Below are 20,648 nucleotides of genomic sequence, written 5' to 3'. Positions count from 1 at the left end.
CTGGAGTTGAACGTGTTGTCTGACAATCGTTCGACACTGAACGAAGAACAACAAATTATCGCAACCGCTATAAACACTGTAATATGATATTCCACGCGTCGTAGCCTCGCTCAAGATTCCCACGGGACGTTCGACAAAAAACTCTTTCGTTCGTTCTGCGCCTGCCGAAACGCGTACACTGGAGCACCGCTGCTCTAATTCGTTGTTTGGTCGGTGATTATCGAGGAATTAGGTCGGCGCGAAGTCGATAACTGCGTTCGAAGGTGGCTCGCGTATAAACCACGTCGATGGTCAGCATAATCCTGGAACGGCCACGCTCGTAAACAAAGACAGCGCGACAGCAGCGACTGCGAAACGTGCTTCGAGGAAGCGCGTATCGGCGGCCACCTTCGCCTCGCCATAAATGGCAGCAAAGGGAATTTGCAATGGTAACGACGACGTTTCATGGTTTCTGAAAGCGTCTAGTATACGCGTGACTCGAGTTTCTCTGGGCCTCAGGGTCTCTCAAACTGTTTCACTGGAATTCTATGAACTTGGCCAAAGATCTTGTTAAACAGAATTTGAAGATATCAAGAAGAGTCCGAGGATTTGAACGATCTCTGATCTTAGGAATTGGACCGCCAATGTCCACGCAAATCTGTATTTTTGCGAGTGTAATTGCTGTTAAATAAACGGGTAGAACTTGAAGAGAAATTTGTTTTTCTGAGAAAGCGTTTGAAGTGCTGGACTCTGTGCGGATGAACCTAAGAGAAGGAAATAAAAGAGTGAACCGAGAGCAATTATGCAAATTTGTATGTTTATGAATGTAATTAAGCAGATGAAGGCTAAGCAGAGATTTCATGTAGCAAATACGGTAGCAAGTATTTTGAACATTCTACTTATTTTGCATATTATTCCAACTACAGCTACACCTTCTACGCTTTCGTTGCTCTTGAAATTTAACGTAAACGTATACTTAAACTGGTAATAGTAGTAAACGAAACACGAGCATCTTGTACAGGTTGTTCCAAAAATCGCGGTACGAGCGGCGGGGTGGTGATTTTACATGGAAAACTAAACCGAGAAAAATGGATAACATTTCTTCCTTGGAATATGAGATATTTCTGAAAAATGACGTATATTATCTGCAAGTTTCGAGGTAAGAAACTTTTCTTTCTGCTCGTGTTTGTGCCATCAAATTCCGAGCGTACTAACAACAGCGTTGAGGAACTAAAAGCAGACATTGTCTTGGCTTAGGAAGGTTTCAAAAATTCGCGTAATTCGCTGCAAGATGAGCATAATGATTTAGTTGCAGGAGTACTGTACTACTGTATATGCAGCAATTATGTTGTTACATCGATCAAAGGATTCTTAACAAGGATTGGTACACGTTGTCGAATTTTCAAGCTCAGTTTTCTCTAAATCGAACCCTTCAACGACAAAATGTTATTCCTCTTTCTCGACTCATTTCTCCGCGTAGGATCGCTACCCTGTCACGCTAATCTCCATTTCCATAGTTTGTCCGAATTATGAGGAACAACACATACGTGAAATTAATATCCAGAATCGATAATTCGAATTTGATAGTCGGCCGAGTCATAATCGAGTAATTGGAATGAAAAGTTTGAGAAGCACTGAGGCCACGCGCAGAGAATGTTCGGAATGCTATGAAACGAGCTTGACAATCATCGTATGGAGAGTCATGAACCGCTGCTATAGACACTAAAGGGAAAATGGCGTTTCAACTGCTTTCTGCTCTTTGCCAGGCGAACCGCACCGCGTGATTCAAACGCCGCTCTGTTTAAATTTCCACGCTGGTAACGCGTCATTCGGTAAGGTCAGCCATTACGAAAACCCTTCGTTCCTCGACTATACGTGTTTTTAAATTTGCCTGTAACAATACCGACAGCGCGTTTACAAAATCATTCTACCTCTTCTTCTGTTTGACGATCTGCTTTTCATTTTCTTTCTTCCCTGGAATCTTAGCGACCACGTGCTCCAAGAATTCATTTCCTTTCTCGCGATAATTTATGCGCCTACATCGAGTAATTTCGGTGACAATTTCGCATGGAATAACAATACGACGTAAGTTTGGTCGTCCGGAATTTATTTCTAGAATTTGTCAACGATGCCCGCGACGCTTGGCGACCTTTCGTGTTTGACGCGATATCATGGATGAAAGGGAATCGTAGATGAGACTTTATGGGTGCGGTAGAATGTCGATTATCGGAAATAATAGAGGGATAAATCGTTTCTTGTAATTGCTTTCCTGTATGGCAGATTTGCTAGACCAAACGTTCCAGATATTCAACGAACGGACGTAGAAGGCCGATGAATTATCGAAAGAGGGAAATTTGTAGAATATCCGATCGCGTCGTTTCCCTCGGACTAAAGGCATTGCAATTTATTTTAATCACATAGAATCGTAAGAACGAGTTTCTAGCCAAGCTACGAACAAATTGTCTACGTCATCTTTCTTCCATTTACTTCAAATTCTCAATGAGAATTGATTGTAAAATACAGCCAAATAAAAATGAAAAATCTTTCTACCGCGCGTTTATCGAAAAGTTCATCAACTTTGTCCGCTTTGTCAACTGTAACTTAAATCAACGCGAGCGGTTGGCAACTAAGAAATTGCGGATCTTGTTATTGTCATCTAATGACAGAATCCGCAATTACTTAGTTGCCAACCACGTGTATACGAAATCCCACAAATTTCGAACACACGTTCCGTTCATGCGATTAAACGGAGAACGTTTCTCATGAATCGTAGAAGTACGAGAGGTTTTCAAGCGAACAGATCGATCGAAATGTACATCGCGTTTTCATATCGCAGGCGTAAGTTGATTTTTAATTTGTATCAATCGTAGTCGACTGTTCTCGCGGAGAAATTACATCGGCAACGAATGTGTCGTAGGTTGAAAAATTGCCAATAGACAAAATTTTCTGAACATTATCGTCGACAGACTATCGGTTGCTGGATCGTATCGCTTTTTACAGAAGCGAATGATATATAAAGACAGCTAGAATGGCAATTTTAAATTGACAGCGTGACAGGAACTCGAGTGAAACAACATCGATTCGAGCTGATCGAACGTAACATTCGTTGCATAAAGGAAAGCAATGCTGTCCACGTATGGTTCACGCTAGTTTCCAAATATAAACAACTTGGAACGAAATTTACATACTACGTTGTCACGAATATACCACTGCGTTTAGCTCGCACGCTTTTTTCAGCCACCGGTCAAATAATATTTACGTAATCGACATTCCATCGCGTCCATAAAACTATTGTAAACTGTTCGATGTTCGTCGCCCGACACGATATCCGACCTCTGGAAATCCATTTCCAATCGACAATCTCTTTAAAATAGCATATTAATAACGGTAATACGAGAAACGAGAACTGTAAAATGAAATGGACGAAAGAGAGGAAGAAAAAGACTATGAAATACTTTAATTTTACTAAAACGAGCAATTTAAAAAATTAATTCGACGAGTGTCTGGAACACAAAGCGATAGAATATTGAAGAAAATGAAGAAATTAAACGCAAGACTCGTCGCTGGACAAAATCGAAACCTCCATGTGCAATAATATTTCCCCTTAAAAGAAGGAAAAAGAAACAATATATGTACAAAGTCCGCAATATGCAAATAACACGTAAAACAGGAATAGCGTGATTGTTTATGGAAAAATAAAAGAACATAGAATAACGTTTTCTTCGTTCGCGAGCAAGTGGAGTTTGAAAATTATTAAAAATTAGTCGAACAATTATTTTTCGGCCGGACCCTCAAATGTACAACAACTAAGAAAAAATGAAAAACAGCGAAGAACAAAATAACATTAATTAAAAGGAAGAAATTAACGAGAATCGCGAGAGTCTATCGAAAGAAATAGTGGAACGAAGATTAATCCAACGAATGGCTCAAACGCAAAGAGTTAAAAAGTAGATACACCAGGGACTACACGCGCGATTCGTTCGTTAACACCATCAGAGAGAAACGAGCAAAGTAATTTTCTCGATGCTGCCGCCCCTCCATTCGTACTTGGCATTGGGATTTGTCGACGTTGCACGAGGGATATTTCTTATTTTTCATGACGAAATAATACGGCGGGAAATACTCACGAGATGAGAGTCCCTGGTGGTGAAGGTGATTGGGTCCGAGGCTCTGGGCTCCCGACAATGGAAATCCATTTTGCCCCAGGCGGCCGCGCCCGCGGCTCCGCTCCTGGCCGCGTCGATCAGCTCCATTTTCACCCCCTCCGCCACGAATTCGACCTGCAAAAAGGGTGGAAAAACATTTTCATTACATCGGCCGGGCTATCTCGATCGCGCCGGATGCGCTGTAACCGGATTTTAATATCGCGATGCAAAGCCTTCGGGGAACAAAGCGCGAATTTGGGAAACGCCGGTATTCGGGCATTATCGACCCGGAAAAAGCGTGTGCGTGCGTTTCGAGAGGAGGTTGATACGGAGGTTCGAGCGAAATTCATTTCGCCGCATCGTACGCGCCGTTCGTTAGTGTACGGTTACCTGTATGATAATTAGGTGGTCGGTAATTTTCTTTCTTGCGAAACATTCCAACGTTCGATCTTCCGGTTGCAAAAGATTTTTACGATTAGCAGCGATTGGACTGCGGTTTTTTCAAGTGTAGTGTAATTTCTATAGTGGAACAATTTCGCACCGAGGTCCTACGTTTCTCGTTATATTTTCGGAAATGCGAATTTGCATAAAAATCCACAGCAGTTTGTTGCAAGCAATTTTATGTTGTCAAATAATCGGCAATATTTCAATTTATTAACCAAGAGTAAAATATAATATACAATAAGAGTAAAATATATAACACGACAAGCTGGTACTTTGTGGGAGAACAGTTTGAAAATTCTACTACTTTTGCATTTGATTGTGCGACTACGTGAGCGTCCTTCTCACAGTCTTGATCCTTAAAATACGAAGTTGAAGCATCCTGCATTTATCTCGTATTTGTGTAATAATATCTGTTCAGGAGAATCTACGATTATTTAGGAATATACGATATACGAGGAGAATTTAGGATTATTTCAACACGGCTAAAGATATTCCTTTCGCGATATTTCATCCGCCACCGATAATCCCAAAGAATACGAAGCGAGAAGAAGAAAGGAAGAAGCAAGCGATAAAATGAAATCGTATCGCGGCTCGTAAAAATATTTCGACGTTTGCCTCGTCATTAAACGTTGCTTAGAAATCGAATGAAATAGCAACAACCGTAAAAGCGATAAAGATAGCAATGAGAATTTACGTAACAATAAGTGGACGAAGAGAATGGGATCGGATATCGCGTATTTTTGTTGCGAATCGCTGGACAGGTGAACAGGCTGAATTGAAAGATAAATCCAGTTACGAGATTATTAACGTACGCATTAACATAGTAATTACGTATTAGCCATGATTTATGTCTTTTATCGAACGCGGAGAATTGCGATTTAGTATCCGCTGGAGAGGCGAAATGTTATTTATCAGGAAGGTTGAAACCGCGGCGGATAGTTAAAATTCGCTCGTTTTTCTGTCAGATTTACGCGCCAGCTTTTTCATCCCTTGCATAAACAATGCAATCAAGCTAATTAATCGATCCACCGCTTATCGGGCACTAATGAAAAAAGAAAAAAATACTGAGGGGGATAATCGATCGATGTAATTGGTTGCAAGTAACGACGTTCAATGTGTTGGCAATTTTCGTTAATTTCATCGAAACGATGAAGGAATTTGCGGAGAGTGGCGTTTGTGTGAAACAAAATTACAAAATTTTGACAATTACGCGCATATGTTTGTTACGTTATCGTATCTGTGAAAATATGACGATATCGACGTTCTTCTCCAGATACGGAAATTTTCACAACACCGATATTTATTTATTTTTGTAATAATTTCTTCGCCGAGGATGAACACCGGTTACATGTTAAAAATTTAGGCGAATGTTAATGCTCGCTATCAGTGCACCGTGTAACGTAACACGATGTACACAATACGATTGCAGCGCTGGAAACTGGAACCTAAAGGCAGTTATTCGCCAAATGATACGTTTCTATTGTATTTAGCCTGCACGTGGATCGTTCAAGCAGACGAAGTTTCGTTACATCTTAGACGTATTTTCAAGAAAGTGCACGAATTCTATGGCGACTAGGCTGTGGATATATTTATTTATATTCGATACAGTTCGTAAAAATGTTGACAATTGTGGATCTTGATAGCGGAAATAATGTTACAGGAACACTAAATTTACGCTTGGAATTAATATTAGAATAGTTATATATTTATTTTATAGACGATTGCTAAGATATTCATCGATACTATTCTATGAATTCTATGGCGACTAGGCTGTGGATATATTTATTTATATTCGATACAGTTCGTAAAAATGTTGACAATTGTGGATCTTGATAGCGGAAATAATGTTACAGGAACACTAAATTTACACTTGGAATTAATATTAGAATAGTTATATATTTATTTTATGGACGATTGCTAAGATATTCATCGATACACACTTGCACGCGTCTCAGCATTTTCTTCCGTACCAACTGAACACTTTACATTCCTTTGTCTTCGAGATGCCGCGCACACACATACCTCCACACACTGACACCCACATACAAGTATCTCTACTAACGCATTTAACCCAGTGCAGCACAGAAAATTATACGTATCTGAATAAGAAAGATGCACATAAACAGCTAGGTGTAAATAAGTGTAGAATTCTTGTGTCCTCGCAGTAGAACACTGTTTTGATTTCTAATGGCTCGCGCAATGATCTGACTGTAATTAAAAAACTGTTAACGCTGTCGAAAGAACATTTAACGAATCGTGTGTTCTTATCTACCATATTCATACACTATCCGATTAAGTGCAAGTATATTAGGTTGTCCGAAAAGTTTCTTTCGTTTGATAAGCTGATAAGTAAGAATTTCTGTTTTATATTATTTTATCGAATTAAGTTCGTTCTATTTCTATTATAAATAAACTAATATAAAACAAAAAACATTGTGCGTCTATTATTTCCTGATAAAACGAAAGAAACATTTCGGGTAACCTAATATATTAAACTTCATGTCATTTCGTGCTAAACTTTCACGTGGCTAGGGAAACGTAGAAAATCGGATAGAAAAATCTGCTCACTATAGAATGAGCATGTGTATACGAGTTTTAGGCATCGAAAATCGAGCTATAAGCTTCACTTAGATGTGCCAGAAGCTTCTAGCGAGCACGTCTATTGTACGTCCAACATTATCTTACAAAGTTCAAAGCGAATCGGCGATTTCGGCCAGGCGAACGTCTATGTAACGATCCTTTATGGTTGAAACGCGACGATCAAAGTGCTAAGACCTCATTAAGATTTCTGACAGACCTGTGACTGAATACGCCAACTTTGGCCAACATTAACGGACGACGGTATAGGCGAGCGAGTGAATCGGCTTGGCTATGCGAGTTGTCTCCGGCAAGTGGCACGAAACCATCGAAACCGCGACACACGGTATTATTTCTGAGCTGCTGGGCTCGTGTTTAAATTCCACTACAGAATATTCTAGCCGGCCATGAATTCGAATTCGCGCAAGTGAAATTTCCTGGCTGGAAAGACGATCCGAGGGAATGTTATTCAGCGAATGACGAACGTTTCTGTCGTATTTAGACTGCGCGCCTCGAACATTAAAGTAGACGCAGTTTCGTTGACGTGTTATACAGTGGCGCGAGTAATTGTAAATTGTAAAGGCAATCTCATTGTTCGATTTTTCGTAGAATTAAAGCAAAGATCGTTTATAGTGTCAAATTGTCAAATGTTTTTCCAAGTCTATCGAAGATTAAATTTCCTGTTGAAATTGGCCTCTTCGCTGCGTGAACAGATTTTATCATTAGATGATATTGACAAAATCCGCAATCACTTGGTTGCCAATGCAATACGATAAATCGAAGAAATAGCGCAGAAAATGCGTGCGTTTCTAATTATTCGCAGCACTGTATGAAGGAACTTACGGCGAGTAGATCGTGTTTCTGCGTATATTTGTACCGAGTATACTTTGCAAAATGATGAACATGCACGTAGAAAATAGAATGTTCTTTCATCGATATTTCCATTCTCCGTCTGTGTGTCTAAAATATAATATAAATATGCATAAATATTCGCGATGAAAATTCCGCTCCAAATTGCTAATATCTGATCTTGCATGCTAATGTTGATGCATATTTTTGCAGAATGCAAATAGAGAAACGAAATCTGGATAGAAATACGTTGTGCGATTAGAAGATTATATAAATTCGTTTTCTACTTTGCATTTTTTCCATAGTCCATATGTTCTGCATACTTATGTGTACCAACATATGCAAAACATACTGTACATGCCTCGCACTTACTGCGTATGTGCGTAATATATCACCACGAGGCTATTTGTTAAAAAGTAGCCAACTTTCTATCTGATTCATTAGCTATGAAATACAACGTTTCTTGATGAGATATGCTGACTCGGTATCGTAAGCTTCACGCGGTCCTCATATATTTTGGAGGTGTTTTTAAGCGTTTATTTATTATTTTTCTTTTATTATTTAATTCGTACTTTACAATTTGTCCAGCTGGACATTTGCTAAATTTTTCTAGCTTAAACGAACATTATACGAAAACGAAAAAATCAAATCAAGAAACGATTTAAAGAGAGCTTAGGAAAAATGGGAGAGTAATTCAAGTAGTTTCAGAATTTGCTAAATTCAATGCAACTGCATACGAGCCATAATAAAATCGAAAGGAAGTATACAAATAAAAGTAAAGTATACAGATAATTAAATTTAGTAATTTTCTCCTGTGTATTAGATAAGACTTATCAGCTTCATCTGCTTCTAGTTTTAAACAATACTAATTAAGTATATATTTCTACCATTTCTTAGATATTTGTTAATACTCTCACAAAGGATGTAGATATTCCACTCCTCTTTTTTTATGAAAATTATACTGCAGACTTGCAAGGATAGATATTTTGTATCTGTAAGTATACAAATAATTAAACTTATTAATTTTCTCTCCTGTATATTAGATAAGCCTTATCAGCTCCATCTGCTTCTAGTTTTAAACAATACTAATTAAGTATACATTTTTGCCATTTCTTAGATATTTGTTAATACCCTCACAAAGGATGTAGATATTCCACTCCTCTTTTTTTATGAAAATTATACTGCAGACTTGCAAGGATAGATATTTTGTATCTGTAAGTATACAAATAATTAAACTTATTATTTTTCTCCCCTGTATATTAGATAACCTTTATCAGCTCCATCTGCTTCTAGTTTTAAACAATACTAATTAAGTATATATTTCTACCATCTTAGATATTTGTTAATATTCTCACAAAGGATATAGATATTCCACTCCTCTTTTTTTATGAAAATTATACTGCAGACTTGCAAGGATAGATATTTTATATCTGTAAGTATACAAATAATTAAACTTATTAATTTTCTCCCCTGTATATTAGATAACCTTTATCAGCTTCATGTGCTTCTAATTTTAAACAATACTAATTAAGTATACATTTTTGCCATTTCTTAGATATTTGTTAATACTCTCACAAAGGATGTAGATATTCCACTCCACTTTTTTTATGAAAATTATACTGCAGACTTGCAAGGATAGATATTTTGTATCTGTAAGTATACAAATAATTAAACTTATTAATTTTCTCCCCTGTATATTAGATAAGCCTTATCAGCTTCATGTGCTTCTAATTTTAAACAATATTAATTAAGTATATATTTCTGCCATTTCTTAGATATTTGTTAATACTCTCACAAAGGATGTAGATATTCCACTCCTCTTTTTTTATGAAAATTATACTGCAGACTTGCAAGGATAGATATTTTGTATCTGTAAGTATACAAATAATTAAACTTATTAATTTTCTCCCCTGTATATTAGATAACCTTTATCAGCTCCATCTGCTTCTAGTTTTAAACAATACTAATTAAGTATATATTTCTACCATCTTAGATATTTGTTAATATTCTCACAAAGGATATAGATATTCCACTCCTCTTTTTTTATGAAAATTATACTGAACACTTGCAAGGATACATATTTTGTATCTGTAAGAATCTTCTAAATCAACGACGTTGTACGATACGTTCGTTGAAATTAATTATCCTACGAATGCTTCTCACGTTCACTGTAGCTCTACAGAGCTGCGAGCGTTCACGCGCAGCTGTATCTCATTTCGTCCTGGAGATACGGACGAATGTTGGTTGCCTTTCAGCTCTCGCCGATAACATCATTTTTATGAACATTTATAGCCGGCAATTTCTTAGGAACATAAAATTAAATTCGAATGCTCCGGCTATTCGTGGCCAAGTATCGATCATCTCTTTGCATCATCCGTGCGTCATTAAGCAAATAATGCTATCCAACGGGGAAACGACAGAACCAGGATATTTCCCCGGAGAGATGGGACACCAGTCGAAAATCCAGTGGCTGCCGCGTTAAATGAAACTTTCGGCATCGTTCGGAAAAAGAAAAAAGAAAAAGAATCCACTCGCGTGACTTTCTTTGTACCGTCGTGTATCGAGCCCATTCTTTACTTCACTTCTCCACTGGAGAAAGGAAAAGACAGGGACGAGCTAGCTATCGTATAAATTTCCTTGACAAACGCACCCCCGTTTTAATATTTCACCCCTTTTCTGAATTCACACGAACGAGAATTTCCAACCAACAGCCGTGTTTCGGTAAGCGCTGCTTCTTGCATCGTCCGTAGTCAGAGCTTTCGAGTTTTCTTGAGACGCGATTCATTTCGATTATATAAAGTCAAACAACGATTATCTTAATCGTCGTTTCCGAAAACCTCTTCAAGTTCCAGTCCACCAAATGGAGAATTTTTATTATATTTCTCTGCATATTAATTCTTCACATACATTCGATTCTACGTGTGTAATCGTGTTAAGAGCCACGCGATAATAATAGTTTTAGTGGACTCAATTTAAATTCTTCAATTTAGCTGCTCTTCCAAGTACTCTTTGATCGTCGCAGAAATCGTTAACTACATAAAATCGCTAATTAACCTGAAACTCTTATAGAGAGGCTTGCTGAACCCGAAGCCTACGAGTCGAATAACGTTGAATTATACTTATTTCTCTTCCGCAAGAAACTGCCGCTGTACTTTTCGATAGTAGCGTACCTTGTTCCGCGACTCACGGCCGGACAGTTACGTTTGCTAAATAAATCGCGGCAGGTTAAAGTGGATCACGCGGAACGAACGGATCTCGCTTACCTTCCTCAGGCATCCGACGAAGTTGTTGATCCCCTTGGCGCCCTGCAGGGATCTCGCGTCGGCGCCACCGCCCACCAACAGTCGATCGCTCGCCAAATGTGTGAACGAGCCCGCAGTGTGGCCGTGTTCCGCGTAAATCCCATCGACGATGGCGGACAGCTGCAACAAGCAATGGGGCCAAAGTTCGTCAGGGCTTTCTCGAAAGTTACGGCGGCGTCGCTGGCTTAAAAACCTCTCTCTCTCTCCCTCTCTCTCTCATTCACTCGATAGGTCCCTATTTTGGATTAAAGCACAGCCAACTCGGCCTGTCGCGAACGCGGTTTCGCGCGACAGATTAAATCTCATCGGTCGATGTCGGCTTTCGATTCAAAAGAATTCGCCTGGACACGAGTGAAATTTCGACTGAAATTTCGTCGACCTCGTAACGTTTGCTCTCCACGGGACAATTGCCGTGTACTCGCGTTGTCTATGCTCTTTTCAGTTGGCAATTTTTTCCTGCTTCTTTTATGTATTTTTTTTTTTTTTTTTTTTGTTGGGGATAAGATTTGTTTCCTTTTTCTATTTTTTGTACGATTAATCGTACAAGATTTGGGAGTGTAATTTGTAGAGAGAATATTTTTGTTAATACAAAAAATATTAAATTAAAAATTAATAATAATTTGGAGGATTAACAATATTAGTGGAAGAGTACAGAGAAAGAACGTATTTCCTGTGTTTTACAGAGCAACAGTTTCAAAGCTCGCTACGTTACCGTGCAATCTCGTATTATCAGAATTCTCTTTATGTTTGTTTCTTGGAATAAATATACGCGTGTTCCTTTACTCTTCCTGAAACTCTAAAAAAAATTTCGGTCATAATATTTGAATATTTAAGATATTAAAATATTCATGGGACAGTCGTCTACTCAATTAGGAATTTTTTGTGCTCCTTCTGTGCTTCTTTTTTCGTCGTCAGAGATGAAAATTATAAAATAGAAGCTCTGTAATTTTATTCGTATTACTATAGTCCATTACAGATAATTTTATTTGCACGCGAACTGATTATAGGCAATAAATTAGAAGCTGTAACAATCCTCTCTCTCGTAACAATTATTTCTTCGTTCAATTTATATTCGAGGAATTCGCGTGTATATTCCTAATTGAACTGTCAGAAATGAACCCTCAGAAGGAGAAACGAAAAGAAAAGAATATCGGCTAAGGAAATCGTTGCTACCATCGTTCTCCCACTTACATTACAATCCATGGCGTAAAGATAATTTATTTGCGGTATTTTGAATAATATCTAAGCTGTCACATACTACGCACACTAATGTAAAAACATGCTGCACACAATAATCCAAGAACGCTGCACGTTGCAGATTTTAGTCTGCAACGTTTTATCGAATTAGGATGTTAAATGATAGAACGTGATAGATGTTGCTTACTTTATACGTAATTTAATCTGCAACATCTATGTAGCGTATAATGAATTATTAAGGCAAAACCGCCGACGACAACCGTAAACCCAGTCTAACGAGAATATAATTTGCCATTAAGGAGGGTCAATCTTACCCTCACGACGCGGATAAATAGATTGAAAAGAAAAACGAGCGGTTGCTATTTCGTGTTGCGGTTAATATCTTTCTCCTTGCTCATTAACTATCCTCAGTCGAGGAACAAAGAAACTAGCAATTTTCACATCAACTTCGACCAGATACTATTCCGCGAACTGCACGTTAACGAATGCCTGAAACACACTAAACGCCAGAAGATAGAAAAGAAAAGATAGTTTATTTATTCCATAGAAAATTAGATAAGCATAAACGTTTCACGTTCCTGGTAATCTGCAACACTCAACAAATATTCGAGAGTCAGTTGAGAAAAATGTATTACGAAAATAAACCACCAGGGACGAGATTTATGGTCATCAGATGCAACACTATTGCCAGAACGCTGATCTACAATGTACACAGTAATGTGTTAATTACGCAAACACAGAGTATGTGTGGCTGTTGTAACACTGAATTAAGTCGCAATGAAATGACTGTTTTATTCCTTTTTTGCCACTTCTTCGTGACGAGTATACTCGTCAGGAACAGCCAACTGGTTAGTAGCATAGATGCGTGTGTACGAAATATTGTACATGTAAACGTGCCTTATTTACGATTACGTGAATTGTATTAATTTCGCGAATGCTTCAGGCTGCAGACTGGAGTTTTATTGGAAAAATGCTCGGCTATTTCACACGCATCATAGCTAGAACTTTATCAGAGGTCATAAAACATGCTGATGTTACAATTATCAGTCGTATGTCCGGCAGTTTTCCGCGATGTTAGGCGAAATATCGATAGCAATAGGACGCGATTTCGACTCTTTCGTTACTACGGCTGATTATGGTCGTTTGTCACGAAACGATCTACTACTGCTTCGCATACAACGTTCATATTTTTTGAGATGCTTGCCACAAGAAATATGAATGCTTCTTCCCAATACACGGCGACCCAGAATCTGCATGTAAGTTCGTCAGACCGCAACGCTATACATCGTTCCATAAATCAACTCTTACGACTGCGCCAAAACTCATTGCCTCGTACAACAGAAGTTGCTGCTCAAACAGCTAACAATTTACTTGCTGCACGAGTTCTACGATTTCGCGCAATTCCAGTTGTTTCCTTTATCATAGTCCTGCAAAGTCCATCAATCACACCGGTATATTATTACAAAGGCTGAATATAAATATTTGGTTGAGTCGGTGAATGTCGAAAAAGGGATAGAAAAAGAAAACGAGAAGGCAAGTGCCTGCTTTTATTAAATTTTCACCGGTGACCCATTTTTTATTGCATTTTTTGGAATAATTAAAACAAAGATAAATTTCATGGACTGAAAAATGTTCAGACACGCGAGTGACTTGGATAACATCGTCCAGGTCAAGTGTGAAAACATAATACAACAAATTTGGAAAAGTTGAACGTTATCGCGAAATATACTTCGATCTGTCGCGGTTTCCAGCGCGAAATAATAAAAAGCGCGCGCGTTTCCAACGATCAAATTTCACCAGTTTGTTCTATGAGTAGAAATAAAAAAAGAATGTTATATAATCGTAGAGCTGCAAACGGTTGTAAAAATATTGTAACGAAAAGTGATAGAAATGAAATTCAGAAAGCAAACATTCCGCCAATGGCGGGTTTTTCAAAAAATGTATCGATTATTTCGGTAAACTTTGCGTCTCGATTCCAACAAAGCAAATTGCAACGTTAAAAATTGCCACTACTACGGTTCGCTAATAATTTATTTATTACTCTACTTTGCTATCATTAAATTAAATTACTTGCTAATTAATTTAACTAGTAATGGATTTTTTAATTTGGATTAATGGAATTTAACTAGTAGTGTATAGTAAAGTATCCAACGATGCAACGTTAAAGTAGGCAAAATTAAAGTAGCAAATAAACAGAAGTAACAAAACCGCGAATCAACAACAACTGGATCGTCGATCGCAACGACGCGTACCGCGAGCTCATCGAACACGAGAAATCCGACACGCGTCGACGATCTGCTGGAGCTGGCGCGCGAGGAGCAGACAGGAAGCAAGTGGCCGAGAAGTTCTCGGTGGAGGGCCGTCAGGATCGCCGTACAATATCCGACGAGGCACCGAGCAACGGTAAACATCGTAATGCAGCACTCGAGCTTGGCAGCCGCCTTTCGAGGAAGCTGAACGTTCCCGCCAGCCCCTTAACGAACTGTTCTCTTCCCCTTAATTTTATCACGCCGCCTCTCTCCATCTGCGGTGGATTTGTTTGCTCGCGAAGGAACGGCCAAGAGAAGATAAGAACCCGGGAATTATGAGGAGATCGCTGCTCGGCCGCTGGCCCACGGAAGAGCATCCTCCAGAGCAGCCTAATTACGAGCAACGAACCTCGTAGCTACCCCGTAAGAAGAAACCACCGTGGATGGCGTTAGAAGGTGCTGCTACGGTGTGGCAGGAGTGCGTCGAGGAGATCTCGCTCTCACGCTGTTCGCTTTTAACGGAAAGAGACTGCGAAAAAGAAAAAGGAATGGGATAACCGGCGGATAACGACTATCGACGCCTTCCCTTCAGCTCGTAATGGACTACTCGACGTTGCGCTCCGCGAGAAGAGCCTCTTGTCTAAATGCTAAACTTTATGGGGGCCGTCACAGTTTCCCTCGGTTGCCCCGGGCTTCTTCTTTGCTCAGCATGACGATAGTCGAGAGAAACGACAGCTCCAACGATCTTACGCGACGGATTTTCCGAGACCTTGTGCCTTTTTCTTCTTTCTTTGATTGGACGATCCAGACTTTTTTCTCCTTCTGCAAATTGGCATGAAAAGCAGCCACAAGACAGTAATCTCGTATGGGGCATTTTGGGGGACTCGGTACGTGGTCGTGAAGTGCCCTTTTCACGCGAGGCTTTGCCAGAGTTACGACAGTTGGGAGGAGAAGTAGCGCCGATGCGACGATCTTGTCTGGAAGCTTTTGGATTTTCTATGGAGTTTTGGAAAATTTGCGTCGATTGGGATACAAGGCGGAGCAACCACTCTACGTGCCACATTTTGCACTTGATGTGGTAGTTTGGAAAATTATCTTGATTGCGATGAAGGATAGTGGTTGAGTATCGATTCTATGTGGAAGATTTTGCATTCTGTAGGCAGTTTTCGAGCTGGAAGTTTGAAAGGATTAAATTTCATTTGGCTATGGCGTCTCGTGGATTTGCGACGAATTAAACGATAACGCAACGGAATATTTAGAATTTGGATCTCGACGTCGATGAAGATATCGAAGCGTTGAAACAGAATGGAACAACGTGAAATTAAAGAACGTGTTTTATCGCGTAGAAAACACTAAACACAGCACACCCCTGGGAGGGGGTTAGCGAGGTAGAAACATTAAACGAGGGAATTTTTCGTTCAGTTTCACCTGTAAATTGATATAAATTGAAGACACGTACCTCGATTTCCTGCGTTGATCAATCTATCGGCCCAGAAAAATAATTATTTCGCTGACACTGAATTATAAAAATTAATTACCGCGCCTGTCAGCGAACACGAAAGGGACAATAGACGCAAATACATGTGATTCATCAGTGACATATTAAATCTTTAGGAAAAGACGAACAAAAAATAATATAAATTGTCCGTCAGATTGAATCCATTTATCAAAACGAACGTAACTAATTTAGTTAATAGCTCGTTCCAAAAGATTCGGAATTTCTAGCGTTTCGTTCTAGTCGCTTTGTCACTACGTCATGAGGTTACTGTCTTTCTGTTTATAGAAAACGATAATCATTTCATAAAATAGAAACCTAACCCGTACGAATTTAGTAGATAAACGAGAGAAGATTTTGAAATTCAACAATGAATTTTTCTTTTACAAAAATTCCCCTTTTATTCAGTTTCGACGTTAGGCTCGCGTTCTTCGACGACTCTGCGTTTCATAGTCTACAAAATTTGATAAATTCGTCGCCTATTTTCGAGAAACGTATCTGCGAACCTAGCGAGTCACTGAGAACGAAAAAATCGAAGAAATTGGTCTCGCCACGTTTTCCTCGCGATTTTCCCATTTACTGCACGATAGTTGCGAGTTAATTCATCATCGGCGGAGCAAATTATTACAATAGAAGCTCGAGAAGAAGCAAATCGGTACGAAGAATACGCGAAATTGCTTAAAATTCGAAACTCTTGCTTGGACCTTGCCGATCCTACGCTCGCCTTAAGAATATCCCGCGAGTGTACCACACAGAATTTCGTTTCCTGTTCGCGTTGGATTCTGAGAATTACCGTACGAAATCCAGACCGGATTGATTGGCTTAATTAAAAAGTTTTACGCTGGTTTCGCCACGAGCCAGGATTTTCCTCTGGCTCTAAGCCGATATTACTCACCACACTCGCCGCTAACCTTCGACGCGATTAACCCCGTTGTTTAATTCCTCTGCGCGTGGAAAACAGTTACCGCGAAACGGCAAGGACCCTGTGCACACGCCGAACAACGTTGTTTCGTTGTTCCACTGAATTTGTAAAATCCGCAGCTGTAGATGTTCGTTTCAAGAACTGGCTATCTTGCGGACATTTTTCAAGCTCTTGAAAATTCATCGAATGTTACGAATCACACGAACCTAGTGTAATATCGTAAAGCAATTTGAATTAGACATCGGTCGAAATTAGAAAAAACCGTGTACGTCGTCCTTCTGTGGTTCGTTTACATTTAAGAGCGCCTATGTGACTAAAGTCACCTAGTTTTTACAGAGATGTGAGAAAAACAACAAACAACGTTAGAGCAGGAGGATGGTTTCGTGTTTCAAGGAGGGACGACAGAGAGGTCAGTGTATGCGAGTTGAAAATTGAGTGTGTTGCGAGAGTCAGAGTTGATAGAGACGTCGGAGAGTAGAGTTGAGAGAATTGATCGAGTTGTCAGAGTTGCTAGAGAGAGAGAGAGAGAGAGAGAGAGAGTGTGTTAGATTCGTTGTGACGAGAGTTGCCAAATAACTGTAAAGTTATTTGATATAGATACGAGTATGGCATTTAGTTTCAGTTAAACAAACATCGTTTTCTGTCCAATTTATATTTGTATATTTAATTCACTATTAATAAATTGTAAGTAATCGGGAAAAATGTATATCTTAATTTCCACGATACTACACTAGTTAGACTGAGTCGTCGATTAAGCTGCGATCTACGCATGCCACTTAATAAACAAATAGAATTATCTACGACTTAACGAAACGATCGAATATTTAATTAATCGAATAGCACGAAACTGGAAAGATCTATTTACAGATGCAGATCATTTTATCTTCGCTCTGATAAATTTAAATTATACTATTTACGTATTAAAGGTAAAATTATATTACGCGTAACGAATGGGAAAATCTTCGACAAATTAATCGAATAAAATTACAATCGGGCAAAGCATCGACAAAACTATCTGTCTAAATCGTATAAATTCGAGTTTAATTAAAAACCGAAAGGGAAATCTGCATACAGATTGATAATCTTGTCAATTTATTTATTGATCGCGCAGTTTGAAAAATTGTACGGAAGGACCGTGGAATTTTCTATGGTTGGGAAACCTATTTTGTAAAATATTCTCATTCAACGATAAGTTGTTACTCGAATCGGGCGCGCTCTTACAACGCTGTATTCGTTCGCGACGACCAACCAAATGAATGACAATTCCGCTTCGTATTATCGTGGAAAAGTTACACAGGAAAGTTGTTATGAAAGTCGCCGCTGGAAAAGCTGGCGGGAGCACGCGAACGTCAGTGAGAGAATATCGAAGTTTATTTTAGAGGCCAATCGAAATTCGTTGGCAGCCGAGCAACACCACGCAAGTCGACTGTTCCAGGGTCGCACAGCTTTCAAGCTGCCTCACAATTAAAACTTACACGTGCCACAATCAGCGCGCGGCACGGAAGCAACCCTTGTCTCGAAACTTGGCAATATTATAGCCGTACAGACGACCGATCTTCCAAGTGGAAGTTCAGTGCGAGATAAGCGCAATCAACGAGCCCGTTCCTTTCGTAATTGCACGCTAGTGTAATGAGGTCGATGTTCGAGCAATTCCTAAGATTTCAACTTTCTCCGTGACAAGATAAGAAAAGTTTCGTAAACCTATTTAGAAATTTACGTCGCTTACTTTCTTTCATTTTCGTCCATTTGTTCCATTTTTCTTTTTTCTACAGTTGCACTGTCGATTATCCAAAGTATAATACGCAAGTGTAATGTCAGAAATCGTAGAAACTTGGCGTTGAGAGTCCTTTGGTCGCTTGTCTCCAAGCGATCGAGATCTTCTCGCTAATCATCGACGATGGAAACTCATCCGGCGCGGTGGTTAGCGAGAAATTGGATGAAATGGTCGAACGGGAAATGGAATTGCCGCGGCTCTTTGTCGTTCTACTAAATTGCTGCAAATTGTTACCATTTTTTATTTCTGTTTGTCGCGGAATGTATCGTCGAAATGAAAATGGCCGGCGGAGTGCAGGGGCGTCGTTAAATCGGCAAAATTACACGGGACAGAGGCCGTTCAGAATGATTTTACACGGCGGTCGTGCCATTTTAAATACTCTGCAATTTGTATAAAATCTCGATTTCTCGCTAGCAGCCGACTTTCGTTCGAAAGAGAACAAAATTTTCCCTGCAATCTCGTCCATTTCGTTTTAACGCGTAGTTTTCAACCGTAAGAACAGCGACGCCCTCTTTCCTTTTTTCTCTCTTTCTTCATTATCTTTCGTATCATTCGAAAATCCGATTACAAGCAACTGGTCAATGATTATTTGTCCGACCATTTTCACGCCAAGTTGTTTCATTGGATGTACGTAACTTGGAATACTAATCACGTGGCAGATTCACGAGATATTCGTAAAGAGTAACAGAGTGAATAATATAGAGCAATTGTCGCGAAGAGATAAGAAGAACATACAGAATACAATTATTTCGTCCGAGGCTTAGTTTTCGAGAAAATCAAGTTCGAGGATTTATCAAGTAGACTCGAACGTGGCCAATTCCAAGCTAAATAGGAGAAAATAAATCGCTGGAATTTTATTCTACGTATGAATATAAATCAAAGATATAAAATACAATTTTCTACCAATAAAACTTGCAGCTTTGGCCAAAACTTGGGGTCCGATAAACAGAGTGCAGGACTCCTGTACACTTTGACAAGTACCAATCATTTTCACTGCTATTGGTATAAGTAGCCTTGATACAAATTATTTTCAGTTTGAATACATAAAAAACAAAATATAATTCATTATATTATTCTTCCAGTTATCATTGCAAAAGTCATTACGTTGCAACACGAAGTAAGAATTTGAAAATAAAATTGTAAAAGCAGTCGATTTGACCGTTGTGGCATTTCTAGCGTTAGTATCTAGCGATTTAGCGATCGATCCGAGATTTTCGTGATAACTGATATCGTCATATCGAAGGATACGCGGTAAAAATTTGAAAAACGAGTGGCAAGTTGTAGGAAACGAGGAAACTAGATAATTGGGGTCCGATAAACAGAGTGCAGGACTCCTGTACACTTTGACAAGTACCAGTCATTTTCACTGCTATTGGTATAAGTAGCCTTGGTACAAATTATTTTCAGTTTGAATACATAAAAAACAAAATATAATTCATCATATTATTCTTCCAGTTATCATTGCAAAAGTCATTACGTTGCAACACGAAGTAAGAATTTGGAAATAAAATTGTAAAACCAATCAATTTGACTGGTGTGGTAGTTCTAGCGTTAATCTCATCGAACCTGCTGTTCCAACAGATCTTACCGTTTCCCTATCGTGGAAAATCGCGAAAAGTATCGTCGCTTTCGCAATATCTCTGCCAAGTCTTATAAACAAAATGCGCCAGGAGCGCGTAAAAACTAAAGAAATGAAAAAGCTACGACACCGTAAC

General features: G+C 39.1%; 1 protein-coding gene across 1 annotated transcript in view; it reads right to left on the bottom strand.

Moving 5' to 3' along the window:
- Positions 1 to 20,648, bottom strand: part of Nrx-1 (neurexin 1) — a 600,022-nt gene that overhangs the window by 238,124 nt on the left and 341,250 nt on the right. The window contains exons 9-10 of the mRNA XM_033349833.2: positions 11,258 to 11,416; positions 4,107 to 4,259 (exon numbers count right to left, since the gene is read on the bottom strand). Of these exons, the coding sequence (XP_033205724.2) occupies positions 4,107 to 4,259; positions 11,258 to 11,416 (312 nt within the window). The remainder of the gene's footprint in view (positions 1 to 4,106; positions 4,260 to 11,257; positions 11,417 to 20,648) is intronic.

This window comes from Bombus vancouverensis, chromosome 17, assembly GCF_051014615.1.
Source record: "Bombus vancouverensis nearcticus chromosome 17, iyBomVanc1_principal, whole genome shotgun sequence".
Taxonomy (NCBI): domain Eukaryota; kingdom Metazoa; phylum Arthropoda; class Insecta; order Hymenoptera; family Apidae; genus Bombus; species Bombus vancouverensis.
Note: the sequence above shows the minus strand (reverse complement) of the source record. Positions and strands in the feature narration are given on the sequence as shown.